General features: G+C 45.2%; 1 protein-coding gene across 2 annotated transcripts; it reads right to left on the bottom strand.

Annotated features, from left to right (window-relative positions):
* Positions 1 to 460: 460 nt before the first annotated feature.
* SRPX2 (sushi repeat containing protein X-linked 2) lies at positions 461 to 25,425 on the bottom strand. 2 transcript variants are annotated; one of them, XM_045880320.3, is made up of 11 exons: positions 25,068 to 25,423; positions 23,153 to 23,377; positions 18,635 to 18,715; positions 8,613 to 8,804; positions 6,357 to 6,533; positions 5,930 to 6,056; positions 5,661 to 5,782; positions 4,387 to 4,566; positions 3,907 to 4,040; positions 2,299 to 2,420; positions 461 to 992 (listed from the first exon to the last, which is right to left on the bottom strand). In XM_045880320.3, exons 2-11 carry the CDS (start codon positions 23,232 to 23,234, stop codon positions 812 to 814), a joined length of 1,398 nt encoding a protein of 465 aa, XP_045736276.1. In that variant the 5' UTR covers positions 23,235 to 23,377; positions 25,068 to 25,423; the 3' UTR covers positions 461 to 811. The 2 variants fall into 2 exon arrangements, with proteins under 2 accessions (XP_045736276.1, XP_064430409.1); XM_064574339.1 differs by lacking the exon at positions 8,613 to 8,804 and having other exon boundaries at positions 25,068 to 25,425.
* Positions 25,426 to 26,910: the final 1,485 nt, after the last annotated feature.

The raw sequence follows: 26,910 nt of genomic DNA, 5'->3' as shown, positions 1-26,910 counted from the left end.
TTCTCTACTAGTTTTACAGAGGCTTGGAGTGATGGTTTCCGGGTGCCCTAGGTCATGAGCTGGGGGCTTCCCTGAGGAAGGGACAGCCCTGGCTGCCTTTTGCTATGGAACTGCAGGCTCAGGAAGAAGAGACTGTTGCCCATGAGCCAGCTGGAGGGGCCAGGACAAAACATTCTGCTCTGGCCTGATTCATCTTCCTAAGCCGCCTCCCATGGCCGCATTCTCCTTACTCTTAGTTGAAGCAATGGTTAACATAACATTTGTAACCCAATCCCCTCAAAGGGCAAATGACAAGCTCAAGAAGGTCTTGAAGCTCCCTCCCACAGCCTCCAATGATAGAGCTCCGCTGTAGGGGAAAACCCAGCTACACTTGCTTGCTTACTTGTCCTGGTTGTCTGTTGTGACGGTGCTGCCCTCTGCTGTCACCTCAGGGTAGAGGAACCATTGAAACCACGGCCGGTTAGTGAATGAATCGAGAATTTACTTATCTGGAAGACTTTGGAGTGCAGCGCAGAGGCCCAGGTTGCGAAAAGAAGACTTTCACCCCACAGCCCATTGTCCAGGACCTGCCCCCAGTCCCTGCTTAGCTTCGTATGCTCCTCGAGTGCTACTTAAAGCAGAGACTTGCTTAGGGAAACTATTACACAGCCCTACAAAGGGGCCTGGGAATGACCCAGGATTGGTGAATCTCACCCACCTCAGAGTCCTGTCCCTAGAGCCGTGGGGAATCACTTCCTCCTTTTCTCAGGCCCCAGCTTCAGCTGACTAGGGGAGCTTTTCCCTTGACCTCCATCCATGCCCTGGCTCAAGTTCACTCGCACATGTCCCTTTGCTCCCGGCGCTGGATCAGCTCCTGGTTGCTCAGTAGGTAGTCATCAATGAATGTGAAGATCTCCTCAGGGGTGACAGGTTCCATGTAGCGTTCCCGGTCAATTCCCTGCTTGTCAATCAATACCATGTTGAAGTAGGAAGGAGTGAGACGCTGAAATTGCCTAGAGAGAGGAGCCCACGACGTGTGAGTGAGACCATGTCTGTGCTTCACCCCACCAGGCTCTACTACACTTACATTTCACGGCTCTCCTCATGGACTAATTCCTTCCCTACCTGATCTCTTGTCCCCACCCCCTCTCCTACCTGTCTCAAGCCCCTTTGTTTTCTCTCTGCTCAGACCCTAGTCTTGCTGTCCCTTTGCATCTGATTCTGCTAAGCTGTCCCTTCCTTACCCCAGATAGAGCAACTGTGTTGATACCAGGCTAGGCTTCCCTCATAGGCCCCCTTAAGCAGAGCTATCACATATAGCAATGCGGGCTGCACAGAATAACTCCAGGGAGCACCAGTCGTATGTACTATGATGCGACTAGTGTTTTCTGGAGTTGGGCTGGGCATAACCTGCACAACTGTACATGGCAGCCCTGAGGTTGATTAATATTACCTGGTCAACTCTTCTATCTGGAGAAGCAAGTTTGCAGTCTCCTTCCTCTGCGTGTTTCCCAGGCTCTCCCCTACCTGGGACTGAATCTTTCTGTCCCCACTGAGACTGAGCCCTAGAGGCAGGTATTGTTTATAGAACAGAGAGCAATGATAGCTTTATTGGCACTGAGTGTACGTGCGGGCATCGGAGGGGTGATAATGGATAGATAATGAGAAAAGTCCACTTCTACAACCTGTCCCCTATAATCTTCTCTTCGCCCAGGGTCCAGAGGAGTGTGATTCAGATTTTTAGTGCCTAAAAGATGCCTTTTGCTCCTTTGGAGACTGAAGACAAAGAGATGAGGCCATGAGGCAACAGAATCAGAGGCTTCTCTGAGTCACGTTTGGGTCTGAGTCACCTGAGGTGCCTTATAAAAGCACAGTCCTGGAGCGCCTAGGTGGCTCAGTCGTTAAGTGTCTACCTTCGGCTCATGTCATGATCCCAGGGTCCTGGGATCGAGCTCCATGTTGGGCTCCCTGCACAGCGGGGAGCCTGCTTCTCCCTCTCCCACTCAACCTGCTTGTGCTCTCTCACTCTCTCTCTCTCTCTGTCAAATAAATAAAATATTCAAAATAAATAAAAATAAATAAAAGCACAATCCAGAGGTAGTTTGGGGTGGAGCCTGGTCATCTGTCTTTTATGCTCTCCCCCCTGCCCATTTGATTTTGATATTCTACCACTCTCTGGTTTTACCTAACGCATCCAGAGAGTTCAAACACGAGGCATGCCTCAAGATGGTAGTGTCTGCTGATTCTCCCCCAACCCTCCTGTTGCCAGTGTCCTGCCCAGCGTTGCTCCCCCGCTTCCCTGTGGCCTCCAGCCTGGACCTGAGCTCCTCGATGATGTTGGCTGATAGCTGTTGCTCCCGGATGCGCCCCACCTCCTGAGGTGGCTGCCCCACCAGTTCAATGATGGTCACGTGACGCAGGTCCAGTCCACAGGTGCATTGCTGGGAGAGAAGAGAAGGTTTGATGGAACAGGTTCTTAGACTCAAACCCAAGGCTACTTAGCTGATTCTTCCCAGGACCACACTGAGGCAGTGTAGGAAAGGAGGGGCTTCCCCCCCAACCATCATATCGTGGGGTTCAACAACCTCTTTCCTCTGTTCCTGAAGCATTTGCCCTAACGGCATTTCTTTTATCCCAATGAAATGTGCCAAACCCGTCACACCATGCGGTGTAGAAAAGCTAAATGTAATTGATAGATTGCAGGAACATAATCTCTCCTTGTTTAGTATTGCATTGGCTTTAACCTACATGGGTCCTTAACAGATGGCTGTGGTGATGTGATTATGATGGCTAGTGTTTATTGAACACACATACCTAATGCTTTACAGGAATAAGCGAATCTTTACAATCCCCCTAACAAGGTAGGTGGTTTCATTCCTCTTCTGTAGGGGACAAAGTAACTTGCTCGAGTTGGCATGACAATAAGATGCTGAGCCAGGATTCAAACTGAGGGCGTATACTTGTATGCTCCTTACAACTAGGCTACATGGCCAGGGCCTTCCCTCAATCTCCAGGATTTCTCCAAAGTAGGGCCAGTGCCCTTTTCGTTACCTTTTGTTGCCTTCCTCACCCTGGGCAGGATACCCTGTAACTCTATCCTGGCTCTTTGTCTTGCAGGGTCGCTTCTTAGCCAGTTACCTGGAGTGAGGTTTAAAGCAAGAGTGAACACTCCGGGGCACCCAACCCCTTATTTAATCTTTGGGCTATTCCTCTAGTCCTGACCCTCAGAATCACTGTCGTTACTGGCTGCTTCCTGTTCTTGTTCTTGCTTTCTGTTCAAGCTGAGGTTTTGTCTTTGTCTGCCCTTTTTGGGGGGTGGGCAGGAAATTGCTGGAGGAATGAGGTCCTTTTTGGTATGGACACCCAGGATCATCCCTTTGATAGAGCTGCTGCCATCATGGGCCTCTGAATAGTGACTTACCAACTTCTAAGATTTAACCTTTAGAGATCCCCCTAAATAGCATCTTCTCTTACCTGGGTATCTAGCCCCTTGCGGCTCCTCAGAGCCATTTCTCTTAGTCCTGTCAGTACCCCCTGAATTCTCTTCAAGAACCTTTTTATAAGACCCAATGGGTATATCTATTGTGTCTTATCTACCTCTCCCTCCCCCACAAAAGGTTTTGGCTAGGTAAATCTTAGTATGTTAAAAATTGTCATGCAATTCCCTAATTTTTCCTTCGTTTCTGCTACTATCGTGGTTAAGAGCACAGATCTTGGAGTTAGACTGCCTGGGCTCAGTAAAAACATAGCAGTTTTTAAAATCTGTCCACAGTAAAACTGATCACATGTTGCCCACAAAAAGTTTGAGGAACTAGGGTTTGTGCTGCAGAAAGAACAACTGTTTGCTTTGAAAGAGGTAAGGGAGTAATGGGGTGGGCTTAGGGGGTAAGTAAAGGAGCTAAGCCCTACTTAGGGGGTGGGTCTCACCTGCAGCATAGAGATCTGCATTTTATAATATCGGTTGGAGGGATCAGGAGCTGAGATGATGAGGAGTCGCTGTTTCTCATAGAACTGATCCAGAAGGCCAGCGGCAGAGTTGACATTGACATTAATCTTCATAGCTAGGGCAAGAGCATACAGTCAGTCAGAGTATGGCCTTATCCTTCATCCCAGCACAGGTAACAACACCTTGAGGAGTTGAGTCCTTCAGGTTAACCCTTTCTGGTTGTTTCTGCCTTTCCTTGGGGGGAAATGCTGAAAGAACACTTGGAAATTTTGAACCCTTCTGATTGGGGGAGGAGTCCCCTATGGGGGGGGCATTAGCCCTTAAAAATAAACACATCTCAGAAACCCCCATTCCCACATCACACACATTGCTAGGGGACCACTGTGCCGTACATCAGGAGAGATCCTCCAAAGTAGCCCTGGTTACTTTGGATCTCTCCCCAGCCCCCTGGTTTCACTCACGGGCACAGATGGGTGGTGATCCTGACCACTGGCGGCTGGACTGGCAGACCCGGGAGGGGGTTCCTTGGCGTTCATAACCTCCATCACAGTGGTATTCACAGGTGGCACCATAGTTGTCCCCTGCCGAGGTGCAGGTGAGGTAGCCATGCTGTGGCGGTTTTAGCGGTGGGCAGCGTCTTACTGTCAGGCAGGAGATCAAGTTAGGGGCTATGGTATCTCTTTTAGGGACAAAAAGTTAAGAGGGTGCCCAGGCTGTGTTTTCTAGACCAGGAGACCCAGGAGGATCAGAATGAATGGCTTCTCTGTATTTTCAGTGGCCAAGGGTGGAGCCAGAATTTTCCTCCTAAGGAATTAAATCTGAAATGCACACAACGGTGTTCACAAAATCTGGAGGTGCAGGTGAGTATACACATTATCATAAAAAAGACTATCAATCTATAAAAAAAAAAAGTTTGTTTTCAGACTCGGTGGACACCCTGCACAAAGATGACCACCTTACACAATTAATTTTAATATCAAAAATAAATTGGAGAAGACTTAAATATCCATCAGTGGTAGAAGTGTTAAGCAAGCCAAAATATGTTCTTAGAAGTAGGTTATTATGTTGTCATTGAAAATGACTTCTGAAGATATTTTAAAAAGCATGAGAAAACTACTTGTGTGGTAATGAAAGTGAAAAAGGGCAATCTAAGATTGGGTGTTCAGTATGATCTCAACTATATATTTTTTTAAAGTCTATGTAGTTAAAAGACTGGAAGGAAAATACCAAAAGATTAACAATAATTGCTTCTGGATTATGGGGTAATAGATTTTTTTCCCCTTTGTATATTTATTTCCAAAATGTTCAACGATGAGCATGAATTATTTTTATAATGAAAAAACCAAATCAAAACAATACGACACAACCCAAAGAGGAAGAATCAGGCAGCCAACACCACCAATTTCAGCAGAGGTCAAAGACTGAGAATGAAGGCTGATTAGATTTGATAATCAGAAGACTAAGAAAAGGAACAAATACAGAGTATCTTCATGAATTTTATCGAGATTTAGAATGAGAAAGTCTTGTTAGGGAGTGAGGGTTTCTGAAGCATGTATACCCATGTCGTGCAGCTCCCCGAATGACCCTGTGTAAGTGAACTTGTTTTTTCCCCTCTCCCAATATAAAAGGGGCATCTGTTTCAGGCACAGAGGGGAGAAGGTTGTGGCGGGCATGTAGAGGGTCAGGGTAAAGCGGGAATAATGAACAATGTAGAGATGGAAGATTTCTTTCTGACCTTGTACTTTCACAATGAACTTGCAGCTGGCTCGGTTATAGGCTCGATCGTAGGCAGTGTAACGAATCACATGCTCTCCTTCGGGAAAGTGAGAGCCAGGCTCAGGGCCCCGAAGTGTCACCCTGCATGGGACCGGGTAAGAGAGCCACTGAGGAAAGAGACTTCTTCGAACTGGGGTCTGGGGTACACCACTGTGGCATCAGCCTGTGCAGTGCGGCGTGGGTGGCCTGAGAAACTGCTGGGAGGTGTAGGGGGAATCCATTACTCACCTGGTGATAGTCCCATCGGCAGAGTCTTTCACCAAGGGTGGGTCCCAATATACTCGAGCGGTCAGTTTCTCCGGCTCTGCCATCTTCTCACGGGAGTGGGGACAACGGATCTTGGGGGGATCTATGTCTGCCAAGGTCAGAAATCACGTGCTGACTCATGGGCCCCCCTACCTTCCCTAGAGGGAACCCATAGAAGCAATACCACACTACTGGGTAGGTAGGAGATGCACCCTTGGCTCAAGACGCTCAGTGAAACGGGCAGGAAGCCCAGCTCCCGGGGAAGTGATCCCTTTGCGGAGCTTGTGCCCAGGGTGCACCCCTCATAGCGAGCAGGAATGCCTTCTGTGGTGAGAATTCCCCATCCTCTGTGGCTATAATGCCAGGGTGGCTCTTTGCAGCAGGACACGTGGGAGTGACCACCATTTACCTACACACACGGGCTCGCCTCCGCTCCATCGCCCATCTTCCATGCAGATTCGGCTGCGGTCACCTTCCAAGTGGTAGCCACTGGCACAGCTGTAGTCACAACGGGAGTCAAGGAGCACCCCGTTTGTGCAGGTGTAAGTACCACTAGTGATGAATGGCAGCGCGTGGCATCGCATCTCTAAGAGAGAACCAAATGGCAAGCTCAGTGGCCTGTGGGACTATCTGGAGGTGATGCCTGGGCATCTAGCACAAGAAGAACCATATCAGAGCTAGTAGAAAATACAGAAAACCCTACCCCAAACTGTCCTTACATTCTTGTGCCCAATTGCCTTTTTATTTTCACCTTATAAAACACAGCAATGCTCTTGGAGGCCGGGGGCCGTCTTCAAGAAGTGAATTACTTGTCCAAGTGCATGGACTTCAGAATCACACCCAAGTTTGGATCCCAGCTCCACCTCTTACTAGCTCTGTGACCTGAGCAAATTACCTCATCTCTCTCTGTGTCTCAGTGTTTTCATCAGTAAAATGCGGATATTCCATGGGATTGTTGTGCAGATTAAAAGAAACAATGCATATAAACCTCTGGACTCAGGGCCTCAGCAGCTGTTTCAGATCTTGTTCCTCAAATCCTAAATGCTCTTTAGCAAATGCAAAGCCCCCCCTTGAGTATAATTTTGGGGTTACCACAGCACCCCTCAGCTGAGGCTCACTTCCATGTGGAAGCAGGCTCATCTTATATCTGGGTGAGAATACAAGTCAGACCAGTGCCTGGAGGGCCAGACTTGGTGGTATTTGATTAAAGAGGAATCCATGGGCTTTAGACACCACATGTGCTAGAAGTGGAGACTGCTTCCATGAACTGATTGTGAGCCTGACTGTGAGCTTGCCAAAGTCTAGTTTGAGATACCTGAGACTTGAGAGAAGTAGGCAGGTTATACTTTAGGTTATCTAAGTTCTAGCCCTGTGTAGGTTCGATTTTTGGAGCTTTGAATAAAGAATTCTAGATAAGCTATGTTCGTTTGGCTTCTTGGCCAAACCAGAATTGAAGATGAGTGCCTTTTATGTTTTCAAATATCCTCTACTTAAAGACCTACAGAAAAATGACTTCCTTGAAATCAAGGCTAAGGAAAAAGTTTGTCTTTTCAGATGAATTTGTTTTCTTAGTATAATATGACAGTGAAAATGATCCAAGGTGTTTGCCCTTTTCTCTCTAAAGAGGAAGGATAAAGCCAGATCCGTGTTCAAACAGTAATTAACTCATTCCAAGCACATGGAAATATGTGTGCCTCCATTATTTTAAGTGATTTTATGTTCATTTATAGACATATTATTTTAATTTTGTAAGCCCAATTCAACTTCATTTTGGAAATGATGGGGTCTAAGTCCTAAACCACAGTACTTACGAGCACCTAGAGGCATGTGGTGGCTTCCTTTTTTTTTTGGCTGTCAAGCCTCCCTTTTCTTCCACAGCATCTTCTCTGACCAATGCCATTTCTCTCTAAATGCTCACTGCCATGCATCCACTTACACTGCATTCACGTGCACACATTTGTGTTTCTACCCCATTAGTCGATAAGCAGCCTGGGAGTAATGAAGGAACTGAGTGAGCTCCTGACGAGACCAATACGGGGTCCCCCACATGTGGCGGTTCTACAAATGGCATTGAGTGATGGACATATGGATAGACAAAGCTCAGCTGCCAAATGTGGGTAGGCTGTAGAGCTTGAATAAGAGGTAGGGATGTGGGAGCTGAGGGAGACATGATTTAGAATGTGTGTATTAGTATTTCCACATTCTAGCCTTGGGGATTCTTCTTGACTTTCAGAAGCAAATGAAGAATAGCAGCTGTCTCGTACTTTCACTGCCAAGACCGTCTAAGGCCTTGGGGCAGGAAGTACAGCAGTTTACCATGAGTGGGAAAGAGTCTGAGACCACACACATCCTTGAGAGCTCTAGAGAAAGGCCAAGGTTCACATTAGGCCCCAGGCCCAAACTTTATATGTACTCCTGGACCCTCTGAGTCAGAAGGGCTGGTTGTTGCTTAAATGCCCATATTGCTTGGGCAATAACCACAGGGAGAGAAAATGAGCTAGAATGTTAGGATGGGGAAAGGGCCTGTAGGGCACCTGTGGAAAATTCTCAATTTGCCCTTGACAGAGGGCATAGTGACGCCTCCAAGCATATACCTGCAAGTGGCTGACTGGCTGGATGGCCTCTCCCATAGACACATGTCAGTATATTCACACACACCACTTACGCCTGCAGTAGGCAGTTCCAGACCAACGGCGGCTGGGCAGGCATTGCACCGACCTTCGTCCGATCAGTCGAAAGCCCCGGTCACAGGAGAGCTCACAACGAGTACCCAGGCTGCTGTGATAATTTCCTCCCCTCGGAGAGTAGCATGTGGCTTCTCCATCCTGGATATTTAATGTATAACACCATCGGGGGACTGTAGCAATAGAAGAAAAGTAAGCTAGAAGTCCAGTCATCAAGACAGCGTGGTATTGGTGAAAAGACAGACACATAGATCGATGGAACAGAATAGAGAGCCCAGAAATAGATCCACACAAGTCTGTCTGTCAAAATGATTTTTGACAAAGGCGCAAAAGCAATTCAATGGAGGAAAGCTAGCCTTTTGGACAAACGGTGCAGGAGTAATTGAACTTCCTTAGGCAAACAAAACAAAACAGAACAAAACAAAACTTCAGCCTAAGTCTTATACAAAAGTTAACTCAAAATGTATCATGAACTTCAATGTAAAAAATAAAATTATAAAACTTTGAGAAAAAAATAGGAGAAAATCTCTGGTATCTAGAACTAGGCAAAGACATCTTATAGACATGACACCCGAAACTCAATTCATAGAAGAAAAACACCACAAAATTTAACCTTGTCAGAACTAAAAACTTTTGTTCTGTGAAAAGCATTGTAATAGACAGGAAAAGTCACAAACTGGGAGAAAATCTTTGCAAACCACATATCTGACAAAGGACCAGTAGCTAGAATATAAAAAGAACTCTCAAAACTCAACAGTAAAAAAGCAAACAATCCAGTTAGAACGTGGACAAAAGACACGAACATACATGTCACTGAAGAGGGTATACTGATAAGCAAATAAGTACATAAAAAGATGTTCAGCATCATTAGTCTGTAGAGAAATGAAAACTAAAACTACCACAAGATACCATTATACACCCATTAGGATGTCTAAATTTGAAAAAAATGCATCAAATGTTGGTGAGGATGGAAACTGGAACTCTCATACACTGCAAAGGCAAATACAAACTGATACCACCACTGTGGAAAATATATTGGTAGTTTCTTATAAAGGTGAATACACACTTGCTGTGAGCCCCTACAATTCTACTTTATGTATTTACCCAAGTGAAATGAAAACCTGTGGGGGCGCCTGGGGGGCTCAGTCGGTTAAGCGTCTGCCTTAAGCTCAGGTCATGATCCCGGGGCGGGGGGGGGGGGGGGGGGGGGGGAGGGGTCCTGGGATTGAGCCCTGCATCGGACTCCCTGCTCAGCGGGGAATCTGCTTCTCCCTCTCCCTCTGCTGCTCCCCCTGCTCATGCTCTCTCACTCTCGCTCTCTCTCAAATAAATAAATAAATAAAATCTTAAAAAAAAAACAAAACCTGTGTTCATACAAAACACTGTACACAAATGTTTAAAATATCTCAATTTGTAATTAACAAAAGCTGGAAACAACTCAAATGTCCTGTGGCTGAATGGTTAAACTAACTGGTTTATCCATACAAAAGAAGGAAGCGCTGACGCATGCAACAGGATGAATGAATCTCCAACGCAGTTTGTGAAGTGAAAGAAGCCGGATTCAAAAGTCTGCGTACTGTAGGAGTCCATTTATATGACATTCTGGATTAGGCAAAAATACAGGGACAGATCAGGAGTTGCCAGAGATCAGGAGAAAAGGTTGGGGATAACTTCAAAGGGGCAGCCCTGGGCAAGTTTTCGAGGTGATGGAAATGTGGTGGTGGTTACCTGACTATATGCATTTGTTGCAACTCATAGAACTGTACGCCAAAAAGAATGAATTTTACAGTAGGTAAATTTAAAATGACTAAAAAAAAAAAATTAACACAAATATATAAGCTAGAGAGAGGAAGGGAATGTGATACCAAAGAAGGCTGCTTAAGAATGAAAGATCCCAATTCAGTACTGAGCACAAAAGATAATAGAGCCCTTAAATTATAAAGACATTAGAAAGATGCCTCATTGGCTACACAAAATAAATGACTCTTCAGTGGGTTCAGATTTTTTTTTAAGATTTTATTTATTTATTTTGCCAGAGAGAGAGCACAAGCAGCGGGAGCGGGAGAAGCAGGCTTCTCACGGAGCAGGGAGCCCGCTGTGGGGCTCGATCCCAGGACCCTGGGATCATGACCTGAGCCGAAGGCAGACACTTAACGACTGAGCCACCCAGATGCCCCCAGCAGGTTTGGATTTTAAAGGAGCACATATAAGCAGGCATGCCCAGGGATGCATACATAGGATGACACAGATCTTTTAGCCTGGGATTGGGAAGGCTAAAGCCCCAGAAGAGCTCATTCAATACCCAAATCCCAAGAGACAAAGAAGGAGCGGCTTTAAACAAACAAACAAACAACAAACAAAGCACATCAGGAGCTAAAGGAACAGAGAGAGAAAGGCTAGGAACCTCTGCTTGAGGGCAGCTGGCAAATGAAGACAGATGATAGTGAGAAAACTATCCTCTAAGCAACAACATGCTTGTGGCTTCCAGTGTTAGTTTTGAGCCTGTGCCTACGATACACGACTGCCATCTGGGGACACTATCTCCAAATTACAGAAGGTCTCTTAAGCACTATAGTTGCAGAGCTGTTGATGATAATGTCGCCACTCAACGACTCTACTTGGGAGGCGGGGACCCCAACAATCACTCCCATTCTCTTGCTCGCCTATATTCTGCCAAGGAAAATACACATCAGATTGGAATGAATGGAATAAGCAAGCATAGGAAAGGGAGATATAAAGTTCAGGATAAACGCTGAGATGGTAAGAGAGGGCCTTGTTATTGCAAATAAGTTCTAATTTGCTGGCCCAGAGGAATCTTAGCATAAAGAAAACACATTGGAAGGCTGGAAACGAGCGAAAACACTCTTCCAGTTTTGTTTTCGCCCCAGCTTTATTAAGGGTACAATCGACGAATAAAATCATATACATTTAAGACGTACGATGTGCTGTTTTAATGTACATATACATTGTGAAATGATTACTGCAATCAAGTTGATGAACACATCCATAATTTCACATAGTTACCATTTTTTCTTTTTTTGTAGGGACCACCCGGAAGATGTAGTCTCCTAGCAAATTTCAAGTACGCAACACAGTATTATTAACTAAGGTCATGGTGTTGGACATTAGATCCCCGGAAGGAGGAAGGTAACCTCTGGGAACCACAGCCTGGTGAGGCTGACAGCGCTGAGAGCAGCGGGTTCTAGAATATTTAAACACAGGCTTCTGAGAAGTTAGAAAGAGAAATGGTTATTTCCATGTGCCTTGAAAAGCAAGTAATTCCGGACTGACCTCATTTCCTTTTTTGGGTAGGGTCGCCAGACTGGTAGAGCAAGGTAAATGGTGGGTACACTATATGACAATGCCTTTCAGGCCACTGATGTGGAGGAGATGAAGACATACGTACAGGAGAGGTGACAGTACGGCTGTGGAGATTTACAATTGGTTGAACAACCGTACCCAAAGAATGCTGATGGGAAACTGAAACTAAGGATGTGGCTAAAAATTCCATGGCAAAAATGTCCGGTAGGAAGTGTGTTAGCCATTTATTGAGTAGCTGCCATGAGCTGGGCACAATACTTTATATATATATATATTTTTTATTTTCACATCCATCATTTCATGCAGTTCCCAATGGCCCTGTGAGATAGGTAGGTGTTTATCCCTGTATTGCAGATGGGGAAGTAACTTGCCCGGAGTCCTTCAGCAAGTAAGGGGCAGAGCTGGGATTTGAACCCAAGCTTTGTCTGGCTCTAAAACCCCTTATCTTTTTCTAATCACACTATCACTGCAGCATGTTAGGCTGCTATTTGGAAGTATAAATTAACATTTTTTGAATAGGTAACATAGCCACATGATTTGAAACACAAAAAGTATAAAAAGTTACATGGTCAAGAGTCTCCCTCCCACCCCCTGCTCCCATGTCTACCCCCACTTAGTCCCCCCCATAAAGAACCACTGTTAATTGTTTCTTTACGCATATAAAGCAGATCTTGCTCTAGATATTTTTTACCCCCTCTTCTTTTTTTAAAAAAAGATTTTATTTATTTGAGAGAGAGAGCGCACGAGCGGGGGGAGTGGCAGAAGGAGAGGGAGAAGCAGACTCCCTGCTGAGCAGGGAGCCCAACGCAGGGCTCGAACCCAGGACCCTGAGGTCATGACCTGAGTCGAAGGCAGACGCTTAACCGACTGAGCCATCCAGGCGCCCCTACCCCCTTTCTTTTAACACATAGAGTAGTATATTATGCTACCGTTCCCACCAATGTTTTTTTTTTGTTGTTGTTCCCACCAATGTTTTTAAAAATAAACTTAACAATGTGTTTTATTTTATTTTTTATTTTTTTTGAAGATTTTATTTATTTATTTGAGAGAGAGAATGAGATAGAGAGAGAGAGCATGAGACGGGGGAGGGTCAGAGGGAGAAGCAGACTCCCCGCTGAGCAGGGAGCCCGATGCAGGGCTCGATCCCAGGACCCTGGGGTCATGACCTGAGCCGAAGGCAGTCGCTTAACCAACTGAGCCACCCAGGCGCCCCAACAATGTGTTTTAGAGACCTTTTCATACCACTACATAGCAAGCATGCAATTTATTTAAATGAAATAACATTTATAAAATACACAGCGCAACAACTGGCACACAATATGTGTTTGTCCAGGGTGATATTGCTGGAAGGTGGAGGGGCTGGGACTTGAAATTCAGACCCATGTCCTCTTCTCTGTGCAGCTGTCCACCTATCTCGTTTTGCTGATTAGAAGAGAACAAAGTGCTGACAACAGAGGTGAAAGGGCCTCATCTGTGATTATCTTCAGATCACCCAGGCAGAGTTACCAGCTTGCCTAGGGCTGAAGCAATATGCTGGAAAAGCAGTGCCCCCAGAGGACTGAGGGCATACCTCAGACAAGGGTTTCTGACTCCGCTCCAGGAGTCAGGATAAGGGAATGAAAGAAAGTTCAAGATGAGCCAAAATGGCACCAAACTACATGGTCAGCTTGCTCTAAAAATCACGATCTGGTTTTTACTAGTTAACTCTTTTTCTTTTTTTAAACTTTTTTTTTTTTTTTTTAAATGATGGGTTACGTTTTTGATGAAAGAGACGGAATGAGCGTGGCTCAGAGTCCAACAGACCGACCTGGGTCTAAATTCCTGCTCTGCCACCTCTGAGCTCTGCAACTTTCTAAATTTACCTTCCCTGAGCTAAGTTTCCTGATCTGTAAAATGGGGATACTGAACCAGTGTCATAGGGCTGTTCCGAGAATCACATGAAATTGCATGTGTAAAATATATCTAGCCCTGGGAATGATATTTCTGAAATCAGTGCCTGGGTTTGAGCCACCAGCTCATTTTGCTTCAAGCAACAACACGCTGCTACCAGACTTTTTTTTTTCTCTCTTTTTTTATTAACATATAATGTATTATTTGTTTCAGGGGTACAGGTCTGTGATTCCTCATTCTTACACAATTCACAGCGCTCACCATAGCACATACCCTCCCCAGTGTCCATCCCCCAGCCACCCCATCCCTCCCACGCCCCTCCACTGCAGCAACCCTCAGTTTGTTTCCTGAGATTAAGAGTCTCTTATGGTTTGTCTCCCTCTCTGGTTTCATCTTGTTTCGTTTTTCCCTCCCTTCCCCTATGATCCTCTGCCTTGTTTCTCAAATCCCACATATCAGACTTTTTTTTTTTTTTTTTTTTTTTTTTAACAGAAAGTCTCAAGCACTACAATTGCAGAGCTATTGCGAAAACACAAAGACCTTACAAGGGAGGCTGGGCTCTCAGGTTGTATTTCCCAGCCACCCCATCCCCGCTCAACAGTGATAACCTTACTCAGTTTTATGTCCTGAGACTAAGTTCCAAAAAGAGCCATGAGACACTTCACCCCAAGGCCAAAGGCCACCACGTCACTTACATTTTTCTAAGGAGCTTTATAACATTTAAAAAGAACCAATGATACAGGTTAATATTAATCATAGGGCTGCCAGACCTCCCGTCTGTTGCCTTTTCCCTTCTACTTCTCCCATTCACAGTTTCCTACAATCTGGCTTCTGTTCCCAGGATGCCAACCAGCCAGTAAACATTTCTTGAGCACGACTTTTTGCATAGCTCTGCAGGGATATCATACATGGCTCCTTCTGTTAACAGGTAACTATTTTGTTGAGGGTAACAAAAAAGTAAACCTAAGGGGCAGTACATGATGAATGCCAGATGAGTGGTCCACACAATAAATATTTATTTTAGAGGAAATACATAGTAGGTACTCAGTAAATATTTATTGAATAAATGAATGGAAGGGAATGAGGGAATGGATGAGGGAAAGCTCAGTGTGGGCTAAAGCCGGCAGGGACCAAAGTAGAGTTCTACTAATCTGGCTGAAGCATAGATTTCATGTGGAGAGAAGGGGTAGTGAATTCTCAGCCTGGACAGCTAGACTGAGGCCAAATTCTGTTAGAAATGGTCCCAGTGGGTACCACAAGCTAAGTGGATTGAGAAAAAAGAAAAAAAGAAGTGGTCACAGTGGACCACTAGGTTTGGGGAAGGGAAAAACATGAGTCAGAGAATCCAGTTAGGAGGCAATTGTCATTATCCATGTGTGAGGTAATAAAAGTTTTAATCCCATGGAGTAATAAAGAAATGATAGTTCTTGGTGAATGATTAGTGAGAGGTGATGAGGAAAAGGGGCTATTAAAAATGCCACTGATGGAGAAAGGAGAACCCTTTTACACTGTTGGTAGGAATGCAAACTGGCTCAGCCACTCTGGAAAATAGCATGGAGGTTCCTCAAAAAGTTAAAAATAGAACTACCCTATGATCCAGCAATTGTACTACGAGGTATTTACTCAAGGGATACAAAAATAGTGATTCAAAGGGACACATGCATCCCGATGTTTACAGCTGCATTAATTATGGAAAGAGCCCAAATGTCCATCGACTGACAAATGGATAAAGAAGTTGTGGCATATATACATACATATATAAATATATATATACACACACAATGGAATATTCATCAGCCATCAAAAAAGAATGAAATCTTGTCATCTGAAACGACGTGGATGGAGCTAGAGTGTATTATGCTAAGGGAAATAATTCAGTCAGAGACAGACAAATACCACATGATTTCACTCATATGTGGAATTTAAGAAATGAAACAAACAATCGTGGGGGAAAAAAGGGAGAGGGAAACCAAGAAACAGATTCTTAACTATAGAGAACAGACTGAGAGTTGCCAGAGAGGAGGTGGGCGGGGGATGGGTTAAATGGGTGATGGGTAGTAAGAAGGGCACTTGCTGTGGGGCGCCTGGGTGGCATAGTTAGTTAAGTGCCCGACTCTTGGTTTCAGCTCAGGTCATCATCTCAGGGTCGAGGGATCTAGCCCCTTGTCTGGCTCTGTGCTCAGTGTGGAGTCTGCTTGAGATTCTCTCTCCCTCTCCCTTTGTCCCTCCCACTTGTGCTCTCTCTCTCTCTCTAAAATAATAAATTAATACATCTTTAAAAAGAAAAAAAAAGGGCACTTGTTTTGATGAGCACTGGGTGTTGTATGTAAGTGATGTATCACTGAATTCTACTCCTGGATCTAATATTACACCATATGTTAACTAACTGAAATTTATTTTTATTTTATTTTATTTTATTTTATTTTAGAGAGAGAGAGAGAGCATGAGCGGGGGCGGGGAGGGGCAGAGGGAGAGGGAGAGAGAGGACCTTAAGCAGGCTCCATGCCCGGTGTGGAGCCCAGTGTGGGGCTCGATCTCATGACCCTGAGATCATGACCTGAGCCAAAATCAAGAGTTGGAGGCTTAACTGACTGAGCCACCCAGGTGCCCCAACTACTGGAATTCAAATAAAAACTTGAAACAAACAAAAATGTCATTGAGCCATTTTTTTTGGAGAATGATGGTATTATTATCAAAAGCAGGAAGGTCAGCTGGTTGAGCCTTTTTCAAGGAAGATGAAAGAATTTAGTTTTAGATATCTCCAAATGGAAGTTTCCAGGAGCAGTTGGAGATCTTATCTGGGAGCTCAGGAGACATGTCAGGGTTGTATAAAGTTCACATCCATGCCTCATTGTCTCTTGTCACCACCAGGAGAGCCCATCTCCTTTCTTGTCTTGAACTATGACCAGAATAGTGAAATGCCATGGAGCCCAAGTATGTGGGGGGTGGTAAGAAGAGAGGGATTTGCTCATTGCTGCTGAGAAACTAGAGAGATTGAAGTTCCAGAAGGGGCCATATGATTTAGGCATTGGGAGAGAATTGTGATCTTCAAGGAATGTTGTTTCAGCATGGGGATTTGTGGGTGAGTGGAAAACAGACCTTAGGGAGTTTAGGAGTTAGTAGGAGCTAAGGCAATGAGGCAGTGGGTGTGGACCATTTGGCAACAAGAAGAAAATGGGTAGAAGGTAGCTAAGCTAGAAAGGACCATAGAGAAACCCAAAGCTCTGATCACATCTCGATTGAAACTATTTTCTCAAAAGTCACCATTTACCTTCTTCTTGCCAAATATAATATTTGAAATACCCTCAGTTTTTCTCTGCAATATTTGACACAGTAGATATCTCATTCTTTCCCCTTCCTTAAAACTCTTCTCATGTGACTTCTGTGATATGATAACTACTACCCAAATCTCCTTCTACATGGCTGACTTCTCTTTTTCCTCTGTTGGCTTCTCTTCTCCTACTCACATCTGTAGATGTCCCCTAAGGCTCTGACTTTTGGCCCTCTGGTCTCTCAGACAGCTCATCCATCTAAGCTCCGTCTTCCTACTTCCCACTGCCTGTAGGGTACCTTCCCCAAACGAATTTTCTAACTTTGTCTTTTCTGAGAGGGGTCTTACAGTTCCCCTAGGTATTCAGACTGGGTGCTTTCAGATATCTGTTTGTTTCTTAGCCTCTTGGTACATTACATCTGGACCAAATCTTGTCATCTCTTTCTTTGAAACATCTCTGGGGTTCATCCTTACTCTCCATTTATTAGCCACTACCCTCAGTCATCTCTGACCAACATTACCATTACTGATTCATGTAATGAAGAGTCTCCCTTTCCTGAACCCCTACTTCTGTAGACAACAACAAGGTTGATATTCTGAAATTTCATTGTCATGCCACCCCCTGTGCAAAGACATATGATGATGGCTCCTTATAACTCCTAGCACAACAGCTGAGCTCTTCTGCATGGCTTGCAAAGCATAGAAACAAAGAACCTTAGAAATGGAAGAGATACTAGATATCACCTGGTCTAACTTGCTTTCTAATGTAGGAGTCCCTCTCTATTCAGCATTCTTCACAGATAGTTCTCCTGCCTGACCTAAGAGAGGTCCCTAGATCATGGAGCCTTTCTTAATTTTTGTCTTACTCTTTATATTCAACTTTATTTTCTCTTACTTCCTCCACATCTCATCTCCTCCAGTCAGGCTGGTTTCTTCTTAGCTCCTTCCTCTAACTGCTTTGTTCTTACCTCTCTATCTGTGGCCAACTGCTTTGCTGAATGCCCTCCCCTCCTTTCTCCAGTTCTCAAAATCCACCCATCATTCAAGGCCTAATCTAAACATCATCTTTCATGATCCTTTCCCTGACTTCTTTTTCTTAACTCCTATTGCATTTACTGCTACCACATAGTTTCACACTTGCCCTACGTGTGCTAATTTTATTGCCCTGTCACACATCCCCCACTCCCACCCTGTCCCCAGCAGAATGTAAGCTCCTTGAGGAGGACAAAACCTTACCTTAGATTTTGTATCATCCACAGGCTTACCCTGCACAGGATTAGGCATACAGAAGGTACCCAGTCAATATTTAATGATTAATAATAGATGGGTAGCCTTAGTGCTAAAGAGGTAAGGTCACAGAGCAAGTCAGTAACCAAGTTCATGACTGGCAATCATGGCCCCTGATTCCCTGAGCAGAAGTGTTGGTACATCCAGCCAAGCTGGATGAGGATACTTCAGGGAGGGTCTAGGCCTTAAGCCAGAAAAGACCCTTTCCTGAGCCTGAGAAACAGGGAGGTTTACCTCGGTAGTCTAGGGCAGGGGCCCGTGGGACCTCTTCAGCATACACTTCATTGTAGCTTTCATCTGGGTAGTAGCCCGAACCTACAATGAAAAAGATAATACCAAGATGACATACTAATTTCTCGCTCAAGTCCTTCCCAAACTTTCCCCCTATCCAACTTGGTCCCTTCCTGAGGACATGGCACTCCTTGTAGGAGGGAGCCAGGTGGATATTTAGTGGGAAAAATTCTGCCTTGTAAGGCAGCAGAACTATTGTACATAAATCTCAACATCCCAGGTGCATAGAAGATGAGCTCAGCATCGTGGGGGTGGAAGTGACTTACTTGTAGCACAAGAAGCTTCCATTCAAAAGAAAAAAAAAATGAACTTCTTGACTATCCATCAATCCCACCAATGGGGGCCCTTTTCCTTGATGCAACACACAAGGTCTTGGTGAGACACTGATGACCAAGCTCTGAGGATGGACTGTTGTCCCGGGTAGGGGAAAAAATTAGTCGGAGTAAGAGTCTTCCCACTAGTGACAGGCCTGCTCATGGTCCTCAGAGAGAAACAATTCCTCAACCTCCCACTAGCACACGGGGCACCACCCTTTTGCCATTTGGTTGCCATTGCTAGGGCTGGCATGCCAAAGCAGAGGAAGGGTTCAAAAGGCAAGAGGAAATGAGCATAGTTTCATGTCCCGAGCAGTTTGTCCTCGTTTGGAAGAAAAAGAAGGCAGAGTCCTTTGGAGAAATTTCCTGTTCCTCTAATCAGCAGAAGCTTTAGCAGGGAGCGGCTGAGCTAGGAGAACAGTCCCAATCTAGCCCCCATTCTGTTAAGTGGCCCAGTCCCTGGTAGAGGCAGGCCCGTGGCTGTCTGGGAGACTAAACAGTGTGTTCCACCAGACGGCAGGAAATCAGTCATGAATACAAACTAACTGGAATACAACTTAGTCCTTTCCGGAGTGAAGTCTCCGGAAGCTCTCTTTCCAGCCTCTCTGAGCCCTTATGCATGCACAGGAATCGAGCAGCCAGCCATGCCGGAGTCAGAAAACAATTCCTCATTTCCAGGAGAGGGTGTGCTTTCAGGACAGGACTGGGTTTTAATGCAGGAGCCCTTTGGCCTGTGTAAACACTCAGACCACAAGCTGGTCTGCCTCCTCTCCGGGAGGAGGCACAGGGCCCCCTGCACTAAACGGTGGAGCAGAGGGCCAGATGATGAAGCTCCTCCATTCCCCACAAGCCCAGACTGGGGGGTGGGGGGTGTTGGGAAACCATTCCAACCTGATGAACAAGGGAATGAATCAAACTGAAAGTTTGCCTTATGAAATCATGTCTTCATTGGTTTGCCCTCATTCCAGAGGAAAGAGTTCATTTTTTTTCTTTCCCTTTATTATTATTATTATTTTCTGTTTTCCCAGTCCGGTTCCTTTCTTGGCTTTCCTTTATTTCTCCTTAGGCCTCCTGTCCCTTGCTCTCTCTCTTCCCACATGGGAGGGTTCTTTGTGGGGGCACAGGATCCTTGTCAGCTGTTTCAGTTTAGTATTAGCCTCAGAGCCTTACAGCTTCTGTAAACAGGAGACCAGATGTGTGTGTGATTCCCTAAAGGATTCGCCCCAGCGCTCTTGTTCTAGAGTTTGCTTGCGAAGGAATGCCCCGCAGGGAGGAAGCCTCTATTTACCAGAAGAGCAAACAGGAGTGTCAGAAAGCCTATGGCTTGATAGCAGTAGCAACACCACTGCTAACAGCACTCAGCACGTACTTGTACTCTGTGTTCAGCCCATTACATATGTTATCGTATCGTGTCACCCTAACATTTCAGGGAGGTAGACACTCCTACTGCTCTCTGATATACAGATGAAGACACAGGCTCAGAGAAGTTAAGGGAATAGCCCAAGTTCTCTCAGCAAGGAAGGAGCAGAGTGGGCCTTCCAGCCCAGTCCAGGGTGGTTTGATCCCCTGATACCAGACTCAGATACTCCGCTCAAGAGGGCAGTAAGAGAAAGCTTTGGATAGTATCCAGCAGAGGAAAAAAAATGCATAATCTTTCTTGCGATCCAGCTTTTTTCCTCTGTGTGTAGAATCAAAGGCCACAAAACAACTTCTAGTGTTCCAGAATTACAGGGGGTGTGGGAAAGCTGAGGGGAAGACTCAGTCAGATAATTACAGTCTACAGCAGGGTGCAGAGGTAGCTGGACCAGGGCCAAGTTTGCATCGGTTGGGAATGGGCTTAGGCCACCTTACCACTTTAAGCCTTTCCATTTCCCTCTCTTTGCCTGTCTTGGGGTATTTTATGTTGCCAATATTAAGATACTGAGATGAGAGATAAGAAAATAGAGGGGCATGCTCCCCACATTGTTCTATCTGCTTACCCCTTTTCAGCACCTGGGAAGAGAGGTTTGGGCAGCATTCCTCAGTTCCCTTGTATCCGTCAGAGATTACTGTGTGGTCCCTCCAAATTCAATTGTACCATCAGACCCTCTAAGCACTGCCCTTCACAAAGGTATGGTTGGAAGTGTAACTAATAGTGGGAAACTATTTTAAGATCCACACTAACGCTTGGCTTACGATCACAAATACAGTCTGACTTCCTGAACTGCACAGATATGCCAATCCCCACTTTATAACACACCGTTCACTTTATTAATATTCTTAACCCTTCCCAACACCTGCTGATTATTCCTGGCTCTTTCTTCCGATTAGCCCTGAATCCACACGCGGCTGCTTCCCTTGTGTCATTCCTATTTGAGGACAAAGCCATGAATAAACAATGTTGGATGCACAGAGAGTGGTCAATAAATAGCTGCTGAATGAATGAATGAAGCAATGAGTAGAGCAGGCTCAGACAGCCGAGCTAGAGATGTAGGGGAAGATTATCAAGACATTTCTGAATTTCTCTCATCATGTAGCCTCCTAAGAACAGAAGGCAGAGGGCGCCTGGGTGGCTCAGTTGGTTAAGCGACTGCCTTCGGCTCAGGTCATGATCCTGGAGTCCCGGAATCGAGTCCCGCATCAGGCTCCCTGCTCGGCAGGCAGTCTGCTTCTCCCTCTGACCCTCCCGGACACTCTCATGCTCTCTCTATCTCATTCTCTCTCTCAAATAAATAAATAAAATCTTAAAAAAAAAAAAAAAAGAACAGAAGGCAGAATGAATAGGTTTGTAGGGCTCTCAGAGACCTCGCCAACCTGGGCTCCTCAGAAGGAGCCTCAAGATTCTTGTGGAAGTAGAGAGTGCCACCTTTGCGAACAGCCCTTTGAAAGCCTCAAATGAGTCTAAGTTTTTTTGTTTTGTTTTGTTTTGTTTTGTTTTGTTTTAAACCGCTCTGTCCTCAAGACTCCAATAGCTCAGGCTTCCACTCTGGAAAAGGTAAAGGCCCTTGTACTCCATGAGGTTTCTTACAAGTGTTGGGCTTCAAGCCATCTAATCTCCACTCCCCAGTCCTTTGGTCTTTGGCTGGATTTTGGTCTTATGTACTTGAGCTGAAGCTAAGGGCAGGTTGGCGAGGACAGTTGCACATATTATCTCCTGGAGACTTGGGGGTCCTTTAACCCCAAACAGTGCACACTCTGCCAAGGGCTTGACTTGAATTTCTTCATCTCAATGTCAGCCCTTGTGCCTCACCCCCTCCAAAGCCAAGTTAAGCCAAAGAGGGGGAGATGTTTGCATATTTGGTTGAAAGCTTGTTGCAGCTGTCCCAGACAAACAGAGCTACTGCCAAAGGCCTCCACCAGGAGCTAAGGGCAAGTGGAAAATTTTAGCTGCAATGACTGTGGCTGTGATGGAAGCAGTTTGTTATTTACTCATCTCTGGATATTTTCCTAACTCTATTGGTTGGGTCTGACTCCTTCCCCTACTCCTCCCAGCCCCCATGAGGGCAGACACTGCTGGCCACAGAGTATTCTTAGCACTTGGAATGCCAGTTGGGCCCCAACAAAAACCTCTGTCTGCCGCCTCATTATCCTTCCTTCATTTCTCTCCCTCCCCCACTCCCTCTCCTCACTGAGTCTGTTCTCTTCAGCTCCTTATGTGTCTAGGGGCAAAGGATGACACATTCAAGAATCCAGAAATCTCCATCCCTTCTGAAGTAAAGACGAAGCCAGAAGAGACTGGGGAGTTCCTGTTTAAGAGAATGTGACCTGTCTTGTCATTAACATCTTTGGCAGAGAGGGACTATAAAAATCTTGTCCTATAAGTAAGGTCTAGGGGAGAGAGAGGGAGGGAGAGACTGAGAGAGAGGGTGTGGGGAAAGGAGGTTGAGAGAGAGGAAGCTGAGTGCAGAAGCAGGTAAGATACTGGCCTCAAAACCATGTTGTCCAACCCTCTCGTGTTTGTGCTGATGCAGCCTGTTTTCAAATGTCTCTGGTTTGCCTCAAAAGCCTCCCTTAGTAGCCAGTTGCAATGATTAACCATCTTTGTTGTTGCAAATAGTTCTTTATTTAATTTAAGTATCTCTTATTGCAGTCTAACTCTCTCTTCTCCAAGACTTAGTCTAGGCCCTGCCTTCCTTGGAAATAATGAGCAACAGGTCCTAAAACTTACCTGCATACCATGTTGGTGTCACTGCTGGAGTGAGGAAGAGCAGGAGAGATAGAGCTCCTCTTTGGGTTAGGTGACCAGCCATCCTTGAAAGGAGTCGGGATGAGGGAAGGTTAGGGAGATAAGAATAGAGATATGTGGCAAGAAGTAACAGGGAAAAGGAAAATATCTTTCAGAAATCAGCCATCAGTGAACTTCCAAAAGTGAGAAGCAGCAGAAATGCAGGATCTGTGAGGAAGAAGAGAAATTTTTAAATTACTGAATGCTTGTTATATGGTCCCCTTTGTAAGGATCTTCTACCTTATAAGAGTAACAAGACTCTATTTGTTATTTCTGATCTCTTTTCTTCCCAGGAGGAGGATGACATAAAACAATCAATTCTCAATTAACCCTGGTGGGATCAGATGCAAATGTTCCACTGTCCAAGTTATAGAGAGGGACATGGAGGAGTCAAGATCAGGAGAGGTCCAACATAAAGTCGTATAGAGCCGAGAGGGAATCCTGTGATCTAAAAGCTGTCAGTTGATGGTTTCATCCATTTAACTAGTATTTCCTAACCACTAATCTGGGAAAGCATTAGCGTGTATGGACTAAGAGCTCTTGAACTCTGGAGTTACACAGATATGTATATGTATCCAATTCTGTCCTTATTAGCTATGGGGTCTTGGACAACTTCCTTAACTTCTCTGAGCCTCAGTTTCCTCACCTATAAAATGGGAATAATAATAGTATCTATCTTACAGAAGAGATTATTGCCTGGCACACAGGGAAGCAATAAATATATATTAGATGTTATTATACCCAACTTTGTATTAGACAGGACTCGATGTTTCCTTTCTCTAGTCTCTCAGACCTTAACTATGCCTGGCTCTTTTTTTGGCTTTGGATTTTGAGACTTAGTGGTTTGGTAGTGGCTTCTGGCTTTCGAGTCCAGCCTGACCTTCTAGTATTATTCTGCTGAGCCAGCAGGAAGTCAGTGAGGTTGGGAAGAACCTATTGAGGTACGTGAGGAGAGGGTAAGCAATCTTCAGTTGACCTCTCACTTCCTGTCCTGTCCTCACTCTAATGCGATGAGAGTTTTGTGGTTCCCAGTAAGCAACTACTTCATACAGGACAGTATTAAAACTTGCTGCCCATTAGTATAAACTGGCCACTGAACTTTTCAGCAAGTACCCATTCACCCACATGTTCTCAATGAAATGTCATGCTCAGGGGAGGAGTCACTCCCAGAAATGGAGAAACAAAAAGATAGCAGATTCTGGCCAGAGTCCTTAAGGGACATGAGAAGTCCAAGAATGGCAAAAGTTCATTTTCCAATTCATTGCTACTTGGTTTCAGATTTTGTCCAGAGACTGGCAAGGAAGCAGGACAGAAAAAAAAAAAAAAATTGAGAACAAGCGAGGGAGGCAAGGAAAGTGGAAAGGTGTGGGAAGGAAGCTAGAAAGAAAAGAAAATCTGCCAGGGTTGAAGGCAAGAGATAAAAGCAGAAAGAGGGAACAAAAGGACAAGAAAAGGGAGATTAAAGAGAGATCCAGGAAAATGAACAGCTAGGTAAACTAATCACCACCCCCTCTCACGTATGCATTCTCAGTGCACTTCCTTGGCTCTGGAGCTGGGGCTGTCCTTTTCAGACCCACTGCTCTACATCTGTCACTGCTTCCCTGCCCTTCTCCTCCCCCGATCTGAGGCTGAAAACCTGACTCGCAGAGTCAGCCACCCTCTGCTGCAGGCCGGGAAGGTAGTGGGGACCTGTATCTGCAGCCAGGTCATGGCTCAAAGGGCAAGCAGCATATGATCCAGCTTCATAAAAGAACGCCCCCTCCCCCACCAGCCATGCTGCTCATGTCCTAGGTCTCATTACCCGCCATGGTTGTGAAATGAGGTAATAGAGTGTGGAGGGTTAAGCAGCAGATCTTACCTGTTTTATACTTTTTTGGTGCTCTCTTTCTTTCTCCTTTTTCTGCTTCCTCTCTGCTCCTCTCATCAGTCGGAAAAACTTCTATTTTAACATTCCTAGAACGAGTGGCTCTTGGTCTGTCAGGGCCTCCAGGATTCTGTTAACACTGCCCAGATGTGAGGACATCCGCATCTGCCAAAAGTTTCCTTAAAGCTATATTATCCCCAAAGCTATAAGCTATTCCTCCCTCAGAGAAGGGCTTTAGAGAGGTAGGAGAGAAAGAACACAAGGATTAGAGGCACACAGTCCGTCTGCCACGGAACAGGGGGAAAGTGTGAATGGTGCTGGCCCAGATCCCATGAGTATAGTAATGACTAACAGAGGCTGCCTGCAGGGCCTCCAGAGATGTGGTGTACTGAAGAACCCTTCTTATGACTCAGCATGACATCAGGATTGAATGAAAAGGAATTTTGAAAAATCCAAGGAGAGGGGCAGATTGTAGCCGACTTTGACATTCCCTAGAGATTTCCCCAGTAATTCCTTCGTACTTCCCAACTCGGAGTTGCCTTGCCATCCATAGACACAGGGTCAAACACATTTTGAAACTCTCTCACTGATGATCTAACGTCCATGGACTTCAGTTTCTGATAAGATTATGTTGTTTACAAAAATTACCATGCACTTTTTGCCTGAAGGATCAAGACCGATTTCCTGTAATAAGAGTGGAGGGAAAGCATGCTTAGAGAGGCTTTAGTGGGAGGTTGTTTAAGCAAACCTCGATGATCTGTGTATGGCAAAGTTATAGCTGCGGCTAAGCTGTTTCCCAGTGACCTCTGACGGAAGGATATGCTTCGCTAAGCAAGCTTTCTTTTTATTTTATTTTATTTTTTTTTTAAGATTTTATTTATTTATTTGACAGAGAGAGACAGCGAGAGCAGGAACACAAGCAGGGGGAGTGGGAGAGGGAGAAGCAGGCTTCCCGCCGAGCAGGGAGCCCGATGTGGGACTCGATCCCAGGACCCTGGGATCATGACCTGAGCCGAAGGCAGACGCCCAACGACTGAGCCACCCAGGCGCCCACAAGCTTTCTTTTTAGTATCTGTTAATGAGAGTATACGGACCAGCTTCCTACACTCTCCCGGCTCTCAGAGTGGACATTTTTGTCCTTGAAAAATCAGTGATTGTGGAAGAATTTTGTTTAGATGCTGTAGAAAGGGTTTCTTCCCTGTGTGTGCAAGCAAACTGGCAACACCTTCTCAGTTACAAAGGGAAGAATTGTGCTTCTGTTAATATAAAGTTCAGTAGCAAGCCTGGTTCATGTCCAATCCACCAATCAGAAATATGTATTGAGGGTGCCTGGGTGGCTCAGTTGGTTGAGCAACTGCCTTCGGCTCAGGTCATGATCCTGGAGTCCGGGAATCGAGTCCCGCATCGGGCTCCTTGCTCAGCGAGGAGTCTGCTTCTCCCTCTGACCCTCCCCCCTCTCATGTGCTCTCTCTCTCTCTCTCAAATAAATAAATAAAACCTTTAAAAAAAAAGAAATATGTATTGAGTGTCTAACAGTGTGATAATGGTATAAAAGACTGAAGACATGATCTTGGCCTCATTTATTCAATAAATTTATCATGCTTCTACTGTGTTAAGGAGGGTGGACAAAGACAAAAGTCCCTGACATCGTAACACATAATTGATTCAACAATATTTATTGAGTGTCTATTATGTGCTACACACTCTTTTAGGTACTTGAGAAACATCAGTGAGCAAAAAAGACAAAAATCCTTGCCCCCGTGGAATGGAGGAGGCAGACATTCAACAGAAATGTTCTTTTTTTAAAAAGATTTTATTTATTTGACAGAGAGAGATT

This window comes from Mirounga angustirostris, unplaced genomic scaffold (assembly GCF_029215605.1).
Source record: "Mirounga angustirostris isolate CCGP_5_RB_7025 unplaced genomic scaffold, mMirAng1.0.hap1 SCAF_11, whole genome shotgun sequence".
NCBI classification, from domain to species: Eukaryota; Metazoa; Chordata; class Mammalia; order Carnivora; family Phocidae; genus Mirounga; species Mirounga angustirostris.
Note: the sequence above shows the minus strand (reverse complement) of the source record. Positions and strands in the feature narration are given on the sequence as shown.